Source organism: Gorilla gorilla, chromosome 1, assembly GCF_029281585.2.
Source record: "Gorilla gorilla gorilla isolate KB3781 chromosome 1, NHGRI_mGorGor1-v2.1_pri, whole genome shotgun sequence".
Classification (NCBI taxonomy): domain Eukaryota; kingdom Metazoa; phylum Chordata; class Mammalia; order Primates; family Hominidae; genus Gorilla; species Gorilla gorilla.
In genome coordinates, this window is record NC_073224.2 from 200,597,878 (window position 1) to 200,618,846 (window position 20,969).

Consider the following 20,969-nt stretch of genomic DNA (forward strand, 5'->3'; position numbering starts at 1 on the left):
CTGCATCCCTTGAGTGACTATAATGAACTGAGTGGCCCTGCTGATTTGGGTTGAACATGTAGTAAGAGTGAAAAATAAATATTGACTGTGTTGCTTAAAAAATGGACAAATGATACCTAGTTTACGGGATCACTGTAATAATTCCCAAAGATAATGCAGGTAGTTTCCAGTATACTGACTGATGTAGTATGCGCTCAGCAAATGCTGGTTCTCTCCCTGCCCTTCTCTTCCCTTTATTCTGCTAACATGGCAGATATATCCTCACCTGGATCTGTTGGAAGAAATGTGTAATATCTTGATCTGGTTGATTTCCAGAGGCCAGCATCCGACTTTTGTTTTCCATGAACTGCTGCAGCTTACCAGAGAGGTGTTCAAACATCTCTGCCTGGGGCAGAAGCTTCTTTAGGGAGCTCTCCTTTTCTTGCTGCTGTAGACAGAGCTGTTCGAACCGCTGGCTCACCTCTGCCAGTTTGCCCTGCAGCACTGCTGCTGTAGTACTGTCTGCTGTCTCCATGAATCGGGTCACCATCTCACGGGTGGCCTCCAAGCTGCTCTTTTGCCGAGCAATGTCCTGCTTCAATTTCTGTCATGAAGAACACGTCTGTCAGCTCCTGGTTCACTTATTCCAGGACATCTGAGCCACAAACTAATAACTACATGCTATCTCACAAGGGGGACTGGAGCACTGCAACTGAGCCTCCAGAATACCACACATCTCATCACCTTAGTTCTCCACCCCTTCTACCACATGACTTTGCTATCTCCACTTTCATTCCAGTTCAACTGGGTAGAAATATCTTTACATGGATTAGTTATCATTTCTAAATCTTATTAGATGATTCACAGATGTTAGGTTCCCTCTTGTTACTTTTTCAACATTATGTAATGATGGCACATAGCAAACATACCCTCTATGCTAGCTCTTGGGACACAGATCTTACCATATTTGTGGCTAAGGCTTCCTGGATGACTCCTGATGAGAGTGATGACACCTGCTTCCCTTCCAGGTTTTGTTCAACTTCCCCAATAGACTGTAACAGGCTCTCCAGGCTTTCCTGGACACTCTGAGATTGGGCAATTGCTTTCTGCAGCAGAGAAGATCGCTCAGCCAGGCTATAGGAGAGGCTTTGGAAGTGGCTGAGTATGGAATCTGAAAAATCAGGCCATGAAAAGAAAGAGTGGAGACAATTTTTGTATTATGCTTTTAAAGACTTTATTATTAAATAATAATAATAATAATAATAATTCTTCTTCTTATTATTATTATAGGGATGTGGTCTCAATATGTTGCCCAGGCTGGTCTTGAACTCCTGGCCTTAAGCAATCTTCCTACTTCAGCCTCCTTAAAGTGCCTGGATTACAGGCATGAGCCACCATGCCCAGTCCTACATTGAACATAGTAATTGTAATAATAATTGACATTAAGACCAATAGAAGGAATAAGTTTGAAATGCATTAGTATTAGAGCCAAGTTCAATAAGCATTAGTTATTTACCGCATACAAAGAACCAGAAATTGTACTAGATGCTGAGGACTAAAGATACTTAAGTATCTTATCTGACATCTACAACTTAAGACTTTAAAACAGAGCATAGGCAGAGGAAGACGCATCACAATTAATGATAAAAATAAAATCTTAAGTGGTATATTAATACTAGAAGTACTGTCCTCGAGAAGCCCAGAAGGAAGAATAATTATCTTTCGTTTCTTTTGAGGAGTGGAATGGCTAAGCCAAGCTATTCAACATATGCATTACCTCACATACTTATCATTTTTTTGTGGTGAAAACACTTAAAATATACTCTCACAGCAATTTTCAAGTATACGATATATATGTGTGTGTGTGTATATATATGTGTGTATATACATATGTGTGTATATATATACATATATACGTATATATATACACACATATATACACATATACACATATATACATATATACACATATACACATATACATATATACATAGATACATATATACACATATATACACACATATATACATATATACACATATATATATACATATATACACACATATATATATACATATATATATATATATTTTTTTTTTTTTTTGAGACGGAGTCTCGCTGTGTCGCCCAGGCTGGAGGGCAGTGGCACGATCTCAGCTCACTGCAAGCTCTGCCTCCCAGGTTGACGCCATTCTCCTGCTTCAGCCTCCAGAGTAGCTGGGATTACAGGCGCCTGCCACCATGCCTGGCTAATTTTTTTTTTGTTGTTGTTTTTGTATTTTTAGTAGAGATGGGGTTTCATCTTGTTGGCCAGGATGGTCTCGATCTCCTGACCTCGTGATCTGCCCGCCTCGGCCTCCCAAAGTGCTGGGATTACAGATGTGAGCCACCACGCCCGGCCTGTATACGATATATTGTTATTAACTATAGTCACCATGATATACTCTTGGCTACATCTTGAAGCATGGGCAACATTTCACCATGCTTGGTAAGCATTCAATAAATGTTAGCAGCTAAGCAATAGGAAAAACTTCAGGGGTAATACAATGTAAGTGGTTTACTTGGGAAAGAAAAGAAGTAGATGTGGCTAGAAGATAGATGCCTGGGGAAAAGGGACTGAAGCCAGATTGTGAAGGTCCTTCAATGGTGCAAGAATAAAGTTCATTAGAGGATAAGCTCTTTGATGACAGTCTATGTCTATTCATGTTTATATTCTCAGCCTCTAGCCTGGCACCACAGATATTTGCACAACACAATGTGACATATTGCAGAATAGAGGTACATACTAGGAATTAAGGGAGTACTATTATACTGTTGCTGCTTTATACCTGTAGTTTCTTGAACATGCCTGTGGTCTGGGGCTGGCTCCCCTTCAATTTCCATTATGTCACGAGCTACTTTTTGGAGTTTTTCCACAGGTACTTGGTGCTCAGCCAATTCCTCCTGCAACTGCTGCTTGCCCATGAAAAAAACAAAAGAAAAACATCTAAGTAATCAAAGATGATTCTAGGAATCCGGAGCTACTGAACAGCTTTACAGAATAATTCTAAGTTTACCCATAGCCATAAATATTAGAAGCAAGTGTTTAGCACTCAGATCTCGTCCAAGGCATCCCAACCACTGCCTTTATTTTATGTAAGCATTTGCTTTATTTTGGGGTACTTTACGCCACGGAATACAAGGTCTTGACACCACAACACAGCCTGTGTCCTGACTTACCTTTGTTGTTGCAAGCTGCTCCTGGAGAACTCCAGGGTCAGAGGCAACAGTATCTGAGAGGAGCTTCTCCACGTTGGCCTCACAAGTCTGCATCCAGGCCTGCAGGCTGTCAGCACTGTTTTGGAATTGATGATACTGGCCTAACAGCATATTCAGGTGAGATCCTAATCGTGTACACTGTGCCAGAGAAAGAAAGGTAAGCAGACTTAAGCAAGGTCAGGCCAAAGGCAGCAGCTGCCCAAAGAAAGAGGCCTGGCTTTGTTACAGACAACTCACTGTAGCTTCAGATAAGGGTAGTGCCAGAACCCATGGATAGATGGGTAGCAATGATCTCTAAGTGTGGGTCCCCATTGTTTGCTCCATACTATTCACCTTGACCTTCTTACATTCCCAGGAAAATTTAATGAGATGTATGACAAGCTTCCAAAGAAATGAACATAAGGTTGCAGACAAAGGTAGGGGTTAAGAAGTGCAAAAAGTATTCTTTCTTGGGGATTAGAAGTGTTGGCAGAAGGCATAAGACAGGTAAGAAGAGCTGACTGGATTCTAAACCTTAGAAGAAAGAGCAAGTTCTTTAGATAGGAAGGAAGGTAAGGATTCACCCTAGATGCTCTGTGAAATAAAGACAGAAATAAAGACTGTGCAATTGGTTTAAATTTCCCCTGTGTGCTATGTCTCTTGGGAGTCCAAGTCTGCTGGTCAGGATACAGGAAGGGAATACTTCCACCTTCACCATCAGTGTGACATACTCCTGCCAGTGCTAGGTATTAGGTATTAGCTAGCTATCAGGCCTTTGGGCTAGTACCTATGTATTTTACATTTTTTGCATTGTTTGTGAAGACCTTCTGCCCGTGGTCCAAGTATAAATCAGCTCTCCTACTGTGTCCTGGAGTTCTTATTCTGAGCCCCAGACACTACCTACATTGTGTGAAGGCTGCCATGATTGTTTCACCAAGGATGCCAGGAACTGCCCCCTTACCTTTGAGTGGAGAGCAGTGTATCTTTCTGTTGCATCCTTCAACTTGTCCTTTACTAAGTTTCCAATTTCTGATGGTTCTTTGCCTTCCTTAAAACTGTTTTCCATGTCCAAGACTTTCTGTCCTGAGATAGTCACAAATCTCAAGTCTCCTTTGTGGGAAATGACATCCTCTGAGAAGCTTCCTTGCCGCTTTAGCAGGGAGGGAAGGGCCTCGGGGCTGCTGCCTCCCTTATGCATGTTCTCCAGCTCTTTCTCGGATCGTTCCAACCAGCTTTCAAACTCTCTATGATCCTGCAGAAATTTCTGTAACTCATCCTGAAGTGTCTGCACCTGCTTCAGTTCTGCCTCTGATTGGGCCAGGGAAGTAGAGTATTGCTCCTTTAGCTCTCCCAGCTTCTGTTGCAGCATCTGTTGCTCCTCAGGTGTGAGATTGTGGCCATGCTGATCCAAGAAGGCCTGAGCTGACTGGGTGGCCAGAATGAAATTTTGCTGCTGGGACAGCAATTCTTGGTGACGGGCCTGGTAAAAAAAAATCCCCCCAAACAAAGGACAATCAGTAGGGAATCCACAATAATTTGAGGTATACAAGACTGGACTTCATACTCCATGTGAGGTCTGCTTACATTAAGCCTTGGTCTTTTCACCCACATTGCTGTCAAGTCATACACCTCTCTCAGTTTTGCTGCATCTCACATTTTTCCCTGTTAACTTCATTTTATTCAGTTCAGCCCCTTGTTTTAGGTATAGCCCTTTAATTTAGATGCTGACTCTTAAGTTGTACTTATAATCTTCAAGGACCATCTACCTATAAGCTAGAAGTAGGGGGAGGTCTCTACCTCTACTCAACAGATCACTTTTCCAGCTGCTCAGAAATCACCAATATCAGTCACTCTCTAAACAGTATGCCACATGCTAATCCCCTCTGAACTGACACGTATAGGACTTTATGGTTTTCAAAGAGATTTTACATGTATTATCTCATTTGCTTTGTGGCACGACCTATAATGTAGGTAGACAATATAATACCCATATTAAGAGTAAGTGAATACCAAAAAGACGTTATATATCTTGACTAAGGTCATGCAGTTTGTTAAGGAACAGAACTGCAACTCAAACCTGACTCTCTTCGCTAAACTGTACAAATGGACAACTAATAATCGTCTACATTAGTGGAAGGGTAGCTGAATAAATCATACATGTTACAATATAAAAATTGTAAGTTCGGCCAGGCATGGTGGCTCATGTCTGTAATCCCAGTACTTTGGGAGGCCGAGGCGGGCAGATCACAAGGTCAAGAGATTGAGACCATCCTGGCCAATATGGTGAAACCCTGTCTCTACTGAAAATACAAAAATTAGCTGGGCATGGTGGCACGTGCCTGTAATCCCAGCTACTTGGGAGGCTGAGGCAGGAGAATTGCTTGAACCTGGGAGGCAGAGATTGCAGTGAGCCAAGACCCTGCCACTGCACTCCAGCCTGGCAACAGACTTGAGACTCCATCTCAAAAAAAAAAAAAAATGCAAGTTCTTAACTGTGAAATATGTCACTCATGTGTCCATGAAGACTGTCCCTACTAGGAAAAGCCATGGAAAATTAATTCAATAATTAGAGATTAAACTGTATTTCTGGGTAATAATAAGTAATTTGTACTTTTTATTTGTATGTACTGTGTCTATGTGCTTATACATAGACCTTCTTTCTATTCCAATGGAATATGAGTTCTTTGAGGAGAGCTGTGAGTTTTTGTTTTGAAACATATATTGGGATGTTCTTCCTGAATCTAGAAGACAGTGGGAGTTGTCAGTGTTCCTGACTACCTATACTGTTTACGTCACTACTTAGAGAAGGACTACAGATCATTGTCTAGTTTTAGCCTGTATCAACAGCAACCTGATAGCCTCAGCTTCCCACATCATTTCAAGAAAGCTGAGTGACTAAGAGGCTGATGCAGGAGTATCACTGAAGCTAGGTTTTTGAGACCAGCCTGAGCAACAACATAGCAAGACTGTCTCTTAAAAAAAAAAAATTAATGAGGCATGGTGAGTCCACACCTGTTACAGTGAGCTATGATCGTACCACTGCACTTCAGCCTGGGTGGCAAAGTGAGGCCTCATGTCTTTAAAAAATAAAAAAAAGCTGGGCGCAGTGGCTCACGCCTATAATCCCAGCACTCTGGGAGGCCAAGGCAGGTGGATCACGAGGCCAAGAGATCGAGACCATGCTGGCCAACATGGTGAAACCCCGTCTCTACTAAGAATACAAAAATTAGCTGGGTGTGGTGGCGTGCACCTGTAATCCCAGCTACTCAGGAAGCTGAGGCAGGAGAATGGCTTGAACCCGGGAGGCAGAGGTTGCAGTGAGCCGAGATTGTGCCACTGCACTCCAGCCTGGCAACAGAGTGGGACTCCGTCTCAAAAAAAAAGAAAAAAAAGCGGAAGAAAAAAAGAAAGCTGGAATGACAAATATATCTTGCTCAATTAGATAGTGAAGTGGGAGCGGTACTACAACCTTGTCTGTATATCACCTAGGTGTCCTTCATTCTCACCTTCCAACTCATCTACCTATAAGGCAGTTTCCTTCCTAGAATGGAGATACCACTTGATTAGGTTGACTGCTGCCAGCAAAAGGTGTCAGAGGCGCCCTATGACAGCAGAACCATTTTTGCTCTGTCCTCTTATAAGACTACCAGGGCTTTGGGGGACACATTATAATGGACCTTCGAAAAGCGTCATGCAAGAGGCAGAAATCCTATTAATATAAAATATGACAATGGTCCACACAGGCCACTGAACACAAGTATTCCAGCTAAGCCAATATTTTTTCTATAAAGGTGTCACCACTAAAATATATGATCCATGTGTTGTAAGTGTCCTAAATATGTAATCTTCTTTCAATCATTCAATAGAATGTGCCTGTATATGCCAGTTGATGCCCTTGAAGATGGTTTACTTGGTTGGCTCACTGGCTTATTTCTAATTCCTGGCATATGGCAGCTATTCAGTAATTACTAAATGAATAAATAAATGAGTAGAAATAAACAGTAAGAAGTGACTTCTGCTTTTTTGTATTGTTTTGTTACAGAACAGGCAGCCTGTAAGAAACAGTGTGCGTTTTCAAGCCTAGCATCTAGAGGGCAATACAGACAACAAAACAATATCGAATGAGAAATGCTACAAAGTAGGAAAGGGTATGAGAGGAACTTATAGGCTGGGCACCTATAATCCCAACATTTTGGGAGGTGAGCAAATCACCCGAGGTCAGGAGTTTGAGACCAGTCTGGCCAACATAGTGAAACCCCATCTCTACTAAAAATACAAAACTTAGCTAGGCATGGTGGCACATGCCTGTAATCTTAGCTACTTGGGAGGCTGATGCATGAGAATTGCTTGACTCCAGGAGATGGAGGTTGCGGTGAGCTGGGATCACGCCACTGCACTCCAGCCTGGGTAACAGAGCAAGACTCTGTCTCAAAAATAAATAAATAAATAAATAAATAAATAAATAAATAAAATAAAAGAAAGAAGAGCATATGGGGGAATATATACCCTAACTTTGGTGAGTGGTGGTGAATTAAGGGCTTCCTAGAGGAAGTGAACTCTAAGCTGAGATCTGAAGAATGAGTAAAAATTAACAAATAGCTGGGCCCCCTCCGTTACTTTATGCAATGGAGAAGCAAGTAAGTTCCAAGAGCACGTAAAGGCCCAGAGGAAAGTGAGAGCACAGTTTAGCCAATAAACTGAACAGAATCAATATAAGCAGATGCTCAAGTATAAAGGAAGGTGACAGATAAGGCCAAATAAGTAGACTAGATCCCAGTGGGTAGGGGCTGAGAGGAGAGTTAACCAGGTAATCTTGAGGGCAACAGGGAACCATAAAAAGGGCTAAGCAAGGATATGGCATTTTAGAAAGATTCCTTAGTAGTAAGGAGAATGGACTGGAAGGTAAAAACCAAGAGGCAAGAAGACCAGTAGAAGCTACTATAATAATACCAGTGAAAGCAGACAGTGGTTCTAAACTACAATAATATCTCAATAAAGATGAAGAAGTATAGCTGACTTTGAAAGAAATATAATTACCATAAGATTTGATGACTGATTTGACGTAGGAGAGTGAGAGAGAGAATGGAATCTAGGATGATGTCCAGTTCAGACAATGAAGTGGGAATAAAGGAAAGAGAATGTTTAATTGTGGGAGGAGTATCATAGGAAATAGGAGTTCCATTTTCAGGCTGATGTGCTTATGGGCCCAAGTCGCAAATAGGCAGACAGATTTATATACCAGTTTGAAGCTCGGGACAGAAATCAGGGCTGGAAGGAAATGCATACACAGAATTCATTAGTGCAAATGGCAATTACAGTGTTGTGAGTAGATGAGACTGCCCAAGGAAAGTATGTTCTGAAAGATAAAAAGAGGGCCTAGGATACACCTGGAAACATCAGTATTTGAAAACCTGGCCAGAGGAAAGTAAGAAGGATGGTCAGGGCAGAGTAGTATTATGGAAACCAAGGGAGAAAGTATTTCAAGAGGAGTGGCCAACAGTGTCAAAGCTGCTGAGACATCAAAGAAGATACAAACTGAGAGGTGCTCACTGGATTTAGGGGCAAGATGATTGTGGTTACTTGCTCAGGGCAGGAGAGATTTCTCTAGCATAGTGAGGATAAGCTAACACCCCTACCTTCATCATCTCACATTGCTTGTCCAGTTTCTCTGGGGCTTGATTCACCCCCATGTAACCATCAGTGGTGTCCAAGGCTCCTTTCTCCAAGCTAGCTCCCGAGAGCTGCTCCATTCCTGGAAGGTTGGTCAGCAGCTGTCCACCAGATGATCCTACTGAAGTTACCCAATCCAGGAGAGCATCAATCTTCTTCTTGTTCTCTGCCAGTTCCTTTGCTGCTTTACTCTGAAAGCCACAGAGGTAGTCTAGTGAGAAGGCTTTACATACTCAATCATACAACCACAGGTTAAGTAATGGGGTAAAGGGGAGGAGAGAATTTTATGCTAATTCTAAGACTGGGTATAAACAGTCTTTGCACATACAAAAGAGAATTCATATCTTTTAAAATCTTTTGAAAAATTATTAAAAATATCTCTACATTTCATTATATCTTACTGCTTAAAAAAAAAAAAGAGGCAGGACACAGTGGCTCACTTCAGGATCAGGAGTTTGAGACAAGCCTGGTCAACATGATGAAACCCCATCTCTACTAAAAATACAAAAAATTATCTGGGTGTGGTGGTGCATGCCTGTAGACCCAGCTACTCCGGAGGCTGAGACATGAGTATCGTTTGAACCTGGGAGGTGGAGGTTGCAGTAAGCCAAGATCGTGCCACTGCACTCCAGCTTCGGTGACACGGCAATACTCTGTCTCAAAACAAAACAAATCCTAGGATTCAGAAATATTTTATTTAGAGGTCATTTAGTCCTGCCACCCCAGCAAGCTTCACAGAATCTTTTGAGGTACACAGAAGTGCCGGACTGGCTTGGTAGGGTAAGAAATAGCACAGTCACATTCAGTTACCTGGCTGCTCTTTCCTAAAGGAAAGACAAACTTCTTTCATCCTTTCCTCAACTAAACAGAACATTTAGCTCTTTTTAAATTTTTTCTCTCACCTGAGGCTATAGGGAAACATTTAATTCTTCAACTTGCCTCTGAAATTATATTTACTGGCTCTACATGTATTTTAATAGATTAAATAGGTTATGCCAAGTTATATATTCATCTATTTCAAAATTCATCTTCAGGTAATTTATTTTTCTTTTCCATGTTCTCTACTCTCCTCATTAGTGTCAGCATCCAAGGCTAAACAAAGAATTCAAATTCAATCTGCCAGTGCTGAGTGGGGTGCAGAAGGTCATTTGAGACTTTGGCTTCTCTTTGGTTTATCCCAGTGCCACGATTCCCATCGTAACTATAGAGGCAGCTCGGGGACAGCTTTTGGCTCACTAAGACTTCATAGATATTTTTCCCTAGTATTCTTAGATCACCAGTCTAGACTCATATTAAAATATGTCATTTGGCCAGGCATGGTGACTCACACCTGTAATCCCAGCACTTTGGGAGGCCGAGGCAGGAGGATCACTTGAGGTCAGGAGTTTGAGACCAGCTTGGTCCACATGGTGAAACCCCATCTCTACTAAAAAATACAAAAATTAGCTGGATGTGGCGGCATGCGTCTGTAGTCCCAGCTACTCAGGAGGCTGAGGCACGAGAATCACTCAAACCCAGGAAGTGGAGGTTGCAGTGAGCTGAGATTGCACCACTGTACTCCAGTCTTGGCAACAGAGCAAAACTCTGTCTCAAAAAAAAAAAAAAAAAGCCATTTGCTTTTTTTCTCCCCATAATAATACTCTTCCTCACTAAGTTCTTTCTGATATTTTTCAATTAGTCAGAGGACTGAGTATACAGATAGCAAGATGTTTGGGGGTTGGGGGAGGAATAGGAATATGTACTTTTTACCAACTGTCCTGACTTAAACTCCTCCTGGACATTTCTTGTAAAAATAAAGATTCTTGTAAAAACACAGACTAGCCAGCCTGGCCAACCTGGTGAAACCCCATCTCTACTAAAAATACAAAAATTAGCTAGGTGTGGTGACAGGCACCTGTAATCCCAGCTACTTGGGAGGCTGAAGCTGAGGCAGGAGAATCACTTGAACCTGGCAGGCAGAGGTTGCAGTAAGCCGAGATCATGCCACTGCACTCCAGCCTGGGTGACAGAGATTCCGTCTCAAAAAACAAAAACCAGACTAGCTCCTGAAGTAGCCCTTCCTCATGATTCTGTGCGTGCTATAAGCCTGTTTTCCCCTCACTGTCTTTTATTTGTGTTGGTACCAAAATTTTCTTTTTTGAAAAATATCAAGTGTCATAGCAGTCTATTACCTTTTCAGTCTCCTGCTGTAAGGCGGAGGTCACTGCTTCCTCCAGTTCCTTCTGGGCCACACGTGTCTGTTCCTGGAGCGCCTCATATTGCTCCTTAGCCTGATGAAGCTTTTCCCGAAGAGCTGTCAACTCACGTGGGCTCAGCTTGGTCTGATTCTCTTCCATGAACCCCTCAATGTCCTTGACAACAGTGGCAAATGAGGTGGCACGATTCTGAATGTCATCCTGTAAATCCTTAACACAAGAAAATAGGAATGGCAGAGCCTTCGACTTTAGTGCTTCTAAGTCCTCTAATGGTATAAAGATGGAATGGCTAGGATGACATATAGTCCTGTATATAGTCCCTGACTACAATTTGCTTCAGGTTTAGGCTTAAATCAATGCAAAGAAATTTGATTTTGTTTTCTAAGCAAATATTTAGTGAAGCCAAAAAAGGAGGTTGTCCATAAACATGAACATGAGAGATTTTTCATTTTGCAATGCATTATCCTCAAAGAGATCATTCTTTCCATAAAGAAGTGTTGACAACATGATCTTAGCAGAGTCGAGGCCTGATGGGCCCTTATACTCTCTTGGGTATCACTCCTCATCCTTAATGTGGCCTGCGGGGTCCAGTGTGATACAGGTCCCACTTACCCCTCCAACTTCAACTTTCCCTAATTTTCCTCTTGTTCTTTGCAGTCCAGTTGAACTAGCTTTCTTTCAGTTCTTGAATATGTTGTGCTCAATACCATACCCACCTCAAGACCAATAATATAAGCTTCTGCCTGGTATGTTCTCTTCCTCCTCCTACCTCTTCATGCATTAACGCCTACATATCTTTCATTTCTCAAGTTTAGGTGACACTTCTTCAAGATAATCTTTTCTGAAATCCTAGACTAGATTGGGTCTCTCTGCTATATGTTCTCATATGAGTTTTCCTTCACAGATATAACAGTTAATAATTTTATGTTCATTTTTATAATAACCTGTATAATTTCTGTATGCCCTGCTAGACTGTGTGCTTCACAAGGCCAGGGATGATGTCTGTTTACCATTATTGCTAACCCTTGAGCACTAAATATTTGTCGAAGGAATGAAAAAATCACCAGGCATGGTGGCTCAAGCCTGTTATCCTAACACTTTGAGAGGCCAAGGCCACGGCAGGAGGATTGCTTGAGCCCAGAGTTCGAGACCAGCTTTGGCAACATAGTGATACCCCATCTCTACAAAAAAATTAAAAAATTAGGACATGGTGGCTCATGACTTTGTCCCAGCTCCTGGGGAGGCTGAGGTGGGAGGATTGACTGAGCCCAGGAGATCGAAGCTGCAGTGAGCCAAGATAACGACACTGTACTCCAGCCTGAGCGATAGAGCGAGACTTTGTGTCAAAACTGACAGATTCACACTGACCTTCAAGTCACTTTGGTTCTTCTGCAAAGCAGAGAGATCCTGCTGGGTGGTTCTGCCTTGGTGGCCTGCCAGTGCTCTTTCTGCCTGTCCTACCCAACTGCAAAGATCCTCCAGTTGCTGGTGACAGGTATTTTGTTGTTTCTGCAGGGTCTAATTAAAATGCAAAGGGGTCAAGAGACATTTCGTAATTCACATTTTGCAAATACAAGAAACTCCCTGAAATGTAAAACAGGAAGGTTATATCTCAAGGATGGAAAAGTTGGTGGGAGACTAGAATAGGAAAAGACACAGAAGTCATATTCGGAAAGCTCCCCTCATTTGGACAGTCCATTGATCTGGGTCTATGGATTGGATAATCAGGATAATTATGAGAATGTTTCTAGTTCAGGTTTTGGTTTGAGAGCTCCTTCACCAGACTGCAGTTATTATCTTTGGAAATGGAGAAGAAAGAGCCCAGATGCTTGAAATCCACACATGATAATGGTGATGATAATAATTTAGTGGTTCTGATCAATCCCTCCACTAGAACCAGAGATTTGCTACATAATATGCAAAAGTAGAAGAATTGGAGCAGAAAGAAAAATCAAAGACCTGGATAATTCATAAGTTAATCGAGCTTCTTAATAATTGAGCTGACTTTATAAATCAAATGTCTCATCAATCCAGAGACTCATTAAATAAAATGATTACACGCCAGGCATGAAGGGCTAGATTTGGCTATTTTGAGAAGGAAAGTGCCCAAGAATAGCAACTGGCTCAGTTCTTTAGGTGTCTACACTAATATCAAAGCAACAGGCCAGGCCCAAGGAGAGAGAGGGAATATGTTTCTGTGCCTGATCCTTTCTCTAGATTTTATCTCAGTTGTATGACATTGAAGCACCTGACTGAGCAATTGAGCATGATGTGTTCTCCTGACCATCCTTCTAAAACCATTTTCCACCAGTTTCTACCTTCTGATGGCGTTTTAGTCACCTGCACTTACAAACAGGTGCCCAAATTGGCCCTCTCTCCCCCTCTTTAGGACAAATAGAAGGGCTCTGGAAGAGAACTCCTAAGAGCTCTTCAGCTGTAAAACAGGATCTTCATGGGTTAGGATGGGTGCAGACTGAATCTGAAAAAAGCAAAGCAAACAAGTTAACACAGAGACATACACACACATCCAAGGCAAATATTGAGAGAAGCAGAGCATTTCTGACAATAACAAGGTTAATAAGCATTGTGGAATTAATTACATGCTCAGGGAGAATGTTCACATGCAGTTCTATCACCTGCTGCAGCTCAGGAGTCTACCCTGAATCTGGGCTGGGTCTTTTCTTAATGTGGCTCAGATGAATTTTATTTCATTAATTATCCAAAGGTTATATCATGCTATATAAACTCCTGAATGCGAGCATTGCACATGCTCAGTTTTCAAAGGTAACCTAAAGCTTTCCATTAATATATCCCAATTTCAATATAGTTGAAAAAAATGAGACAGTAATACAGGACATATGGCACCAACTACCCTAATTCCCTTAAAGTCTGACTCAAAAGCTCAATTTTTTGCACAATATTTAATAAAGGAGCCCTTGAGACAAATTTTATGGTGATAATGACAATTCTAATATCATCTTGCTATATGCCAACTTACTATTCAAATAGCAGAATTGGCATGAACATCATTCTGGGTATTCTAAGGTTTTGATGTTACTATTAACGTAATTATGTTGAGTTGAGCTTTGCAAGAAGAGAGTTGTGATGGAAGATGGTAGGATGGTTAGTTTTTTGTTTGTTTGTTTGTTTGTTTTAGTATCATCCTGCTTCTACATACTGTTTTCCATGATTGAATAAGCGAATAAGCACTGGGCACTATACTGTGAGGAAAGGTGCAAGAAAATAATATTAATTCTTAAAGAGCCAAAAATTAATACGATTCTAATAAAATTTCCTTGTCAGCCACTTAAGGATTGTCAAGGAACCTTATGGTAAATCATTTGAAATAGATTAAATAGAATGAAACTGATTTCAGAACCCTTCTCCTCAAGAGCTCAGGGTATCTAGATGTTCTTACGAGCCCTCAAAACAATGCTAAAGGAGAAAGTAAAGTAGGGAAAGGACTAGATACATGATTTTCATTTGAAATTCAGAGACAATGAGATACAGTGAAGGAAAAGTCTCACTAAAAGAAAACACTTGCATATGTATACACATGTCAACACGTACATTCTCTCACACATACATAAAACCAAAGACATGGCAAGAACAGCCAGAACAAGTGCCTCCTGGACTAGAACCATACTGGCCTGCATGACATGAAATTTCAAAATTGGTAAACCCAGGCTCCTGCAATCATGATACACAGAGTCTGGCCAGAAAACCCAATGACAGAGGACATCCCCAAAGACAAACTGAGCCCAGCTGCTGGTTCAGTCTGACCTTCACCAGGGCTTCCTGCTCCACTTGTTGAAGATGGCCCTGCAAGGCATCCACCTGAGCTGCAGTCTGTTCCAAAATGTCCTGGAAGGACCTCTGCAGTTCATTCAGAAGCCTCAGCATCTGTCGATTCTGCTGAGGGGACAAGTCCTGGGCATGTTCCGAGATAAAGAACTGAATATCAAAAGCAAGAGCATCCAGCTGAGCTTTCCTTTCAGCCATGGGCTGTTTCAAATCCTAAGGTAAATGGAAAAAGGAAACAAAAAACAAAAAACCATGATACTTCCATTTCTCAGTTCATGAAGAAAACCAACAGAATCAGAGAGGCTAATTTCCTGTATTTTCATAACTGGCACTAATGATTCTAGGGCCAAATTAGAATTAAAGTCTCTCTTGGCCAGGTGCGGTGGCTCATGCCTGTAATCCCAGCACTTTGGGAGGCCGAGGTGGGCGGATCACAAGGTCAGGAGATGGAGACCATCCTGGCTAACATGGTGAAACCCCGTCTCTACTAAAAATACAAAAAATTAGCCAGGCGTAGTGGCAGGTGCCTGTAGTCCCAGCTACTTGGGAGGCTGAGGTAGGAGAATGGCGTGAACCCGGGAGGCAGAGGTTGCGGTGAGCCAAGACTGCGCTACTGCACTCCAGCCTGGGTGACAGAGCGAGACTCCATCTCAAAAAAAAAAAAAAAAAAAAAAAAGAGTCTCTCACTTTCAGTCTCTCCAAACTCCTCATAAATTAGAATTAAGTTCCCTTTACTGGACCTACCTTGATTTCCAAATACAGTAAGCAGCTCAATTATTTATGCTAGCATAATTATACTATTGTTAATCCAAAATATCTGTGAATTTTTTTTTTTTTTTGATACAGAGTTTCGCTCTGTCACTCAGGCTGGAGTACAGGGGCGCCATCTCGGCTCACTGCAAGCTCTGCCTCCCAGGTTCATGCTATTCTCCTGCCTCAGCCTCTCGAGTAGCTGGGACTACAGGCGCCCGCCACCATGCCCGGCTAATTTTTTGTACTTTTAGTAGAGATGGGGTTTCACTGTGTTAGCAAGATGGTCTCGATCTCCTGACCTCGTGATCTGCCCGCCTTGGCCTCCCAAAATGTTGGGATTACAGGCGTGAGCCACCATGCCTGGCCTTTTTTTTTTTTTTGAAACATTCTTGCTCTGTTGCCCAGGCTGGAGTGCAGTGGTACAATCTCGGCTCATTGCAACCTCTGCCTCACTGGTTCAAGCAATTCTTGTGCCTCTACCTCCTGAGTAGCTGGGCCTACAGGTACTCACCACCACGCCTGGCTAATTTTTTGTATTTTTAGTAGAGACAGGGTTTTGCCATGTTGGCCAGGCTTGTCTCGAACTCCCGGCCTCAAGTGATCTGCCCTCCTTGACCTCCCAAAGTGCTGAGATTACAGGCGTGAGCCACACGCCCGGCCATCAATTTTTTAAAAAAGTTTTGCAAAGTATAACATGAATTTCTGATCTGAGATGTATCTAATTGTACTTTGTTAGGTTCAAATTTCTATTTGTATCTGTCCAGCAATGAGTTACTGGTAGGCCAGTACTGAGAAAATATATAATTTGTTTATGATTCGCTAAAATTTTTGTTTTTTGAGACAAGATCTTGCTCTGTCACCGAGGCTGGAGTGCAGTGATGCATACAAAACTCAATGCAGCCTGGACCTCCTGGGCTCAAGCAATCCTCTCACCTCAGCCTTCCAAGTAGCTGGGACCACACGTGCGCACCACCATGCCCAGCTAATTTTTTAAGTTATCTGTAGACATGGTGTCTCACCACATTGCCCAGGCTGGTCTCAAACTCCCGGGCTTAAGTGATCCTTCCACTTAGCCTCCCAAAGTGCTGGGATTACAGGCATGAGCCACCATGCCCAGCCTAAATTTTGATTTTCTGAGTAAATGATGCTGTTTATACTATTTTTTAAACTGAAAGATTACACTCAGACTTTCTTGTTATAGTTATATTTTTCCCTTAAAGTAGTAAAAACTGTCCAAACACTAAAATCATCTGTTTTCAGACTATTAAAAACAAGTAATCTTCCCACATCTAGTGATTATCAATTATGTTATACTGGATCTCCATCACTTTGAAACTGAGAGTAGATCAATTGAGAGTAGTCAATCCTGCAGAACAGGCAGAAAGGGCTTCTTGAATATTTATCATAATGTTACAGTAGGTAGTTAGGCAGACATGAGCAGGGCATGAGAGGCCCTGCCCACCTCCACATCACCTGATGGTCACCTCCAAGAATGTCAGGTGACCATCAGGTGATGGTCAGGTGGTTGTTCAACCATCTCTCTAAAATAATAATTGGTTGCAGCGGCAGCAGAGAAAAGCAGGCTCTCAATAGATAGAAAACACCTAAAGCTGGTGATTAGCAGCTTCCCGGTAAGATCTCAGGAGCTGGGCGAGTGGGCTCAAGCATGCGCACTAAGAGGCAAAGTGGCAGAGTTTAAACTGGTATATGAACTTCCTCTAAAAACGCTCGACTGGTAAGGGAAAAACGCCTCAAGTGAGCATGTATACAACTTTAGTAAACACACTGCACACGCGACCCCTCCCAAGTGCTAGCAGGTCCCTGCACATGCAGACAGCCCACCCCAAGGGAAGAATCAGGGGAGGAGAAACGTAACCCCTGGAAGCATGCCAACATATAAAACCCCAAGTCAAAGGACAGACAGCACACTTGGATCTCTCAAGTTGCCCGTTTGGCCCTCTTCCAAGTGTACTTTACTTCCTTTCATTCCTGCTCTGAATTTTTTTTTTTTTTTTGAGACAGAGTCGCGCTCTGTCACCCAGGCTGGAGTCCAGTGGCATGATCTCAGCTCATTGCAATCTCCACCTCCCGGGTTCAAGCGATTCTCCTGCCTCAGCCTCCCAAGTAACTGGGATTACAGGTGCCTGCCACCATGCCCAGCTAATTTTATATATATATTTTTAGTAGAGATGGGGTTTCACCATGTTGGCCAGGCTGCTCTTGAACTCCTGAACTTCAGGTGATCCTCCCGCCTTCGCCTCCCAAAGTGTTGGGATTTATAGGCATGAGCCACCACGCCTGGCCCTAAAACTTTTTTTCTTTTTTTTTTTTTGAGATGGAGTTTCCCTCTTGTTGCCCAGGTTGGAGTGCCATGGCGCAACCTCGGCTCACCACAACCTCTGCCTCCCGAGTTCAAGTGATTCTCCTGCCTCAGCCTCCCGAGTAGCTGAGATTACAGGCATGTGCCACCACGCCTGGCTAATTTTGTATTTTTAATAGAGACAGGGTTTCTTCTTGTTGGTCAGGCTGCTCTCAAACTCCCGACCTCAGGTGATCCGCCCGCCTCGGCCTCCCAAAGTGCTGGGATTACAGGAGTGAGCCACCGTGCCCAGCCCTAAAACTTTTAAATAAACTTTCACTCCTGCTCTAAAACTTGCCTCAGTCTCTCCCCCTGCCTTATGCCCCTTGGTCAAATTCTTTCGCCTGAGGAGGCAAGAACCGAGCTGCTGCAGACTCACATGGATTTGCTGCTGCTAACAATAAGACAAAGCTTCCTTCCTCTGTGAACATGATAATTTAGGAAACTATCACTAGAAAAACAAGGCTCAGACTGTTGTTCTCTGCTACAAGAGGATTCATATGTTATAACTAGGGGAGGGCACCAATGCATGAAGTGCTCTATGTCTCTATGTTTTTATATCTCACACTATGTCATGGTAATTTTTTTCATGCTTGCTTCTTTGTAATATCTTAGCAAACAGATAAAGGCTGAATAAAGTCTGAAACTCTCTCCCTCAGTGATATCTTTGGATAAAGGGTATAAAAAGAGGAGGCAGGTCAACTCTTGCATGATAAAGAGGGATGAGATTGTGTATAAGGTTGATCATGGACAAACTTTTATGTCTGCTTCTCTTAAGATTGGGGAAGAGGGAGAAGATAGAACAGAAGGAGGGGACATTTCTAGTTCCGTTCTGACATTCTAAAAAGTTGAAGGAGAGGGGTATCTCTCTATAGCAGAGGGTTGATAAACCACTGTAATACCTCAAATAATCTTAAATAGAACAAAAAAAGAGAACAATATTGGGGAGAAAACTCTCTGGCTCACATGTATCTCATGGTCTTTTCTCTCATTGACTAATAAAAAGAATCAATTAATCTGGGGCTTAAGAAGAAGAAAAGCAACTCTCTAGAGCAGGGGGGTCAACAAACTATGGCCCCCAAGCAAAAGCTGGTCTGTCACGTGTTTTTTGTAAATAAAGTTTTATTGGAACATAGCTATAGCCATTTGTTCATGTACTATTTATGGCTGCTTTAATTTTGAGTGATTGCAACAGAAATAGGTCTTTTGCATATGGTTCATAAAGCCTACAATATTTATTATCTGGCCCTTTATTTAAAAAGTTTGCTGGACAGACGCAGTGGCTCATGTCTGTAATCCCAGCATTTTGGGAGGCCAAGGTGGGTGGATTGCCTGAGGTCAGGAGTTCGAGACCACTCTACGCAACATGGTGAAACCCCTCTCTACTGAAAATACAAAAAATTTAGCCTGGCATGGTGGTGGGTGCCTGTAATCCCAGCTACTTGGGAGGCTGAGGCAGGAGAATGGAGGTTGCAGTGAGCTGAGATCGCACCACTGCATTCCAGCCTGGGTGACAGAGAGAGACTCCGTCTCCAAAAAAAAAAAAAAAAAAAGTTTGCCAACCCATGCTGTAAATAACCAATCAAAAATTCTCCTGAGTTCAGTCATGGTGGAAAGCACTGCGGCGATTTCACAGGAACTTAGAATTACCATTTGACCTAGCAATCCCGTTATTGGGTATATACCCAAAGGAATGTAAATCATTCTATCATAAAGACACATGTGTGTGTATGTTCAGTACAGCACTATTCACAATAGCAAAGATATGGAATCAACCTAAATGCCCATCAATGGTACACTGGATAAAGAAAATGTGGACACCACATTTTATGGAATACTATCCAGCCATAAGAAAGAACGAGATCATATCCTTGAAAGCAATATGGATGGAGCTGGAGGCCATTATCCCAAGCAAACTAACATAGGAACAGAAAGCCAAATATGGCATGTTCTCACTTATAAGTGGAAGCCAAACAAGAACACATGGATACTAGGAGGGGAACAACAGATACTGGGGCCTACTTGAGGGTGAGGGCGGGGGAGCAGAGACAGGATCAGAAAAAATACCTATTGGGTACTATGCTTATTACCTAGGTGATAAAATTATCTGTATATCAAACCCTCATGACATGCAGTTTACCTATATAACAAACCTGCACATGTACCCCTGAAAACAACAACAAAAAATCTCCTGAAACTGGTATGTGTGTGTGCACGTAGGATTGGATCATGGTCAAAAAAGAAACAAAGGACGGATCCTAGATGCTCATTTATAAAGAGAGGATGAGATTTACAATAACAGGTCATTCAGTAGATGGTCTCTCAGAGAATAGCTGAAAGGAGAAATGATCATTATCACTGAAGCTCCAGGGATATGATTTTTTTATTTTAAGACGGATTTTCGTTCTTGTTGCCCAAGCTGGAGTGCAATGGTGCGGTCTTGGCTCACTGCAACCTCCGCTTCCCGGGTTCAAGCGATTCTCCTACCTCAGGCTCCCAAGTAGCTGGGATTACGGGTGCCTGCCACACCGCCCGGCTAATTTTTTTGTATTTTTAATAGAGACGGGGTTTCACCATGTTGGCCAGGCTGGTGTTGAACTCCTGACCTCAGGTGATCTGCCCGCCTCGGCCTCCCAAAGCGCTGGTATTACAGGTGTGAGCTGCCATGCCCGGCCAGGGATATGATAATTATAAACCTAAACACAGCTGACTTTATTTATAAAATGGAAAATCAGACTTTCTAAGAAAGATAAATGGCCTGGTGTGGTGGCTCACACCTGTAATCCCAGCACTTTGGGAGGCCGAGGCGGGCGGATCACCTGAGATCAGGAGTTCGAAACCAGCCTGGCCAACATGGTGAAACCCCGTCTCTACTAAAAATACAAAAATGAGCCGAGCGTGGAGGTAGGCGCCTATAGTCCCAGCTACTTGGGAGGCTGAGGCAGGAGAATCGCTTGAACCCAGGAGGTGGA

General features: G+C 42.5%; 1 protein-coding gene across 21 annotated transcripts in view; it reads right to left on the bottom strand.

Annotated features, from left to right (window-relative positions):
* The window catches only part of LOC101146907 (microtubule-actin cross-linking factor 1, isoforms 1/2/3/4/5), a 280,531-nt gene that overhangs the window by 125,139 nt on the left and 134,423 nt on the right, over nt 1-20,969 (bottom strand). For 17 of the 21 annotated variants that reach the window (XM_055392106.2, XM_063700149.1, XM_063700146.1 and 14 more), the window contains 9 exons: nt 14,865-15,098; nt 12,450-12,599; nt 11,058-11,291; nt 8,853-9,077; nt 4,178-4,696; nt 3,199-3,375; nt 2,808-2,931; nt 942-1,150; nt 266-583 (listed from right to left, as the gene is read on the bottom strand). In XM_055392106.2, coding sequence (XP_055248081.2) covers nt 266-583; nt 942-1,150; nt 2,808-2,931; nt 3,199-3,375; nt 4,178-4,696; nt 8,853-9,077; nt 11,058-11,291; nt 12,450-12,599; nt 14,865-15,098 — 2,190 coding nt within the window. The remainder of the gene's footprint in view (nt 1-265; nt 584-941; nt 1,151-2,807; nt 2,932-3,198; nt 3,376-4,177; nt 4,697-8,852; nt 9,078-11,057; nt 11,292-12,449; nt 12,600-14,864; nt 15,099-20,969) is intronic. The other 4 variants (XM_055392119.2, XM_055392120.2, XM_063700153.1 and 1 more) reach the window with 1 other exon arrangement.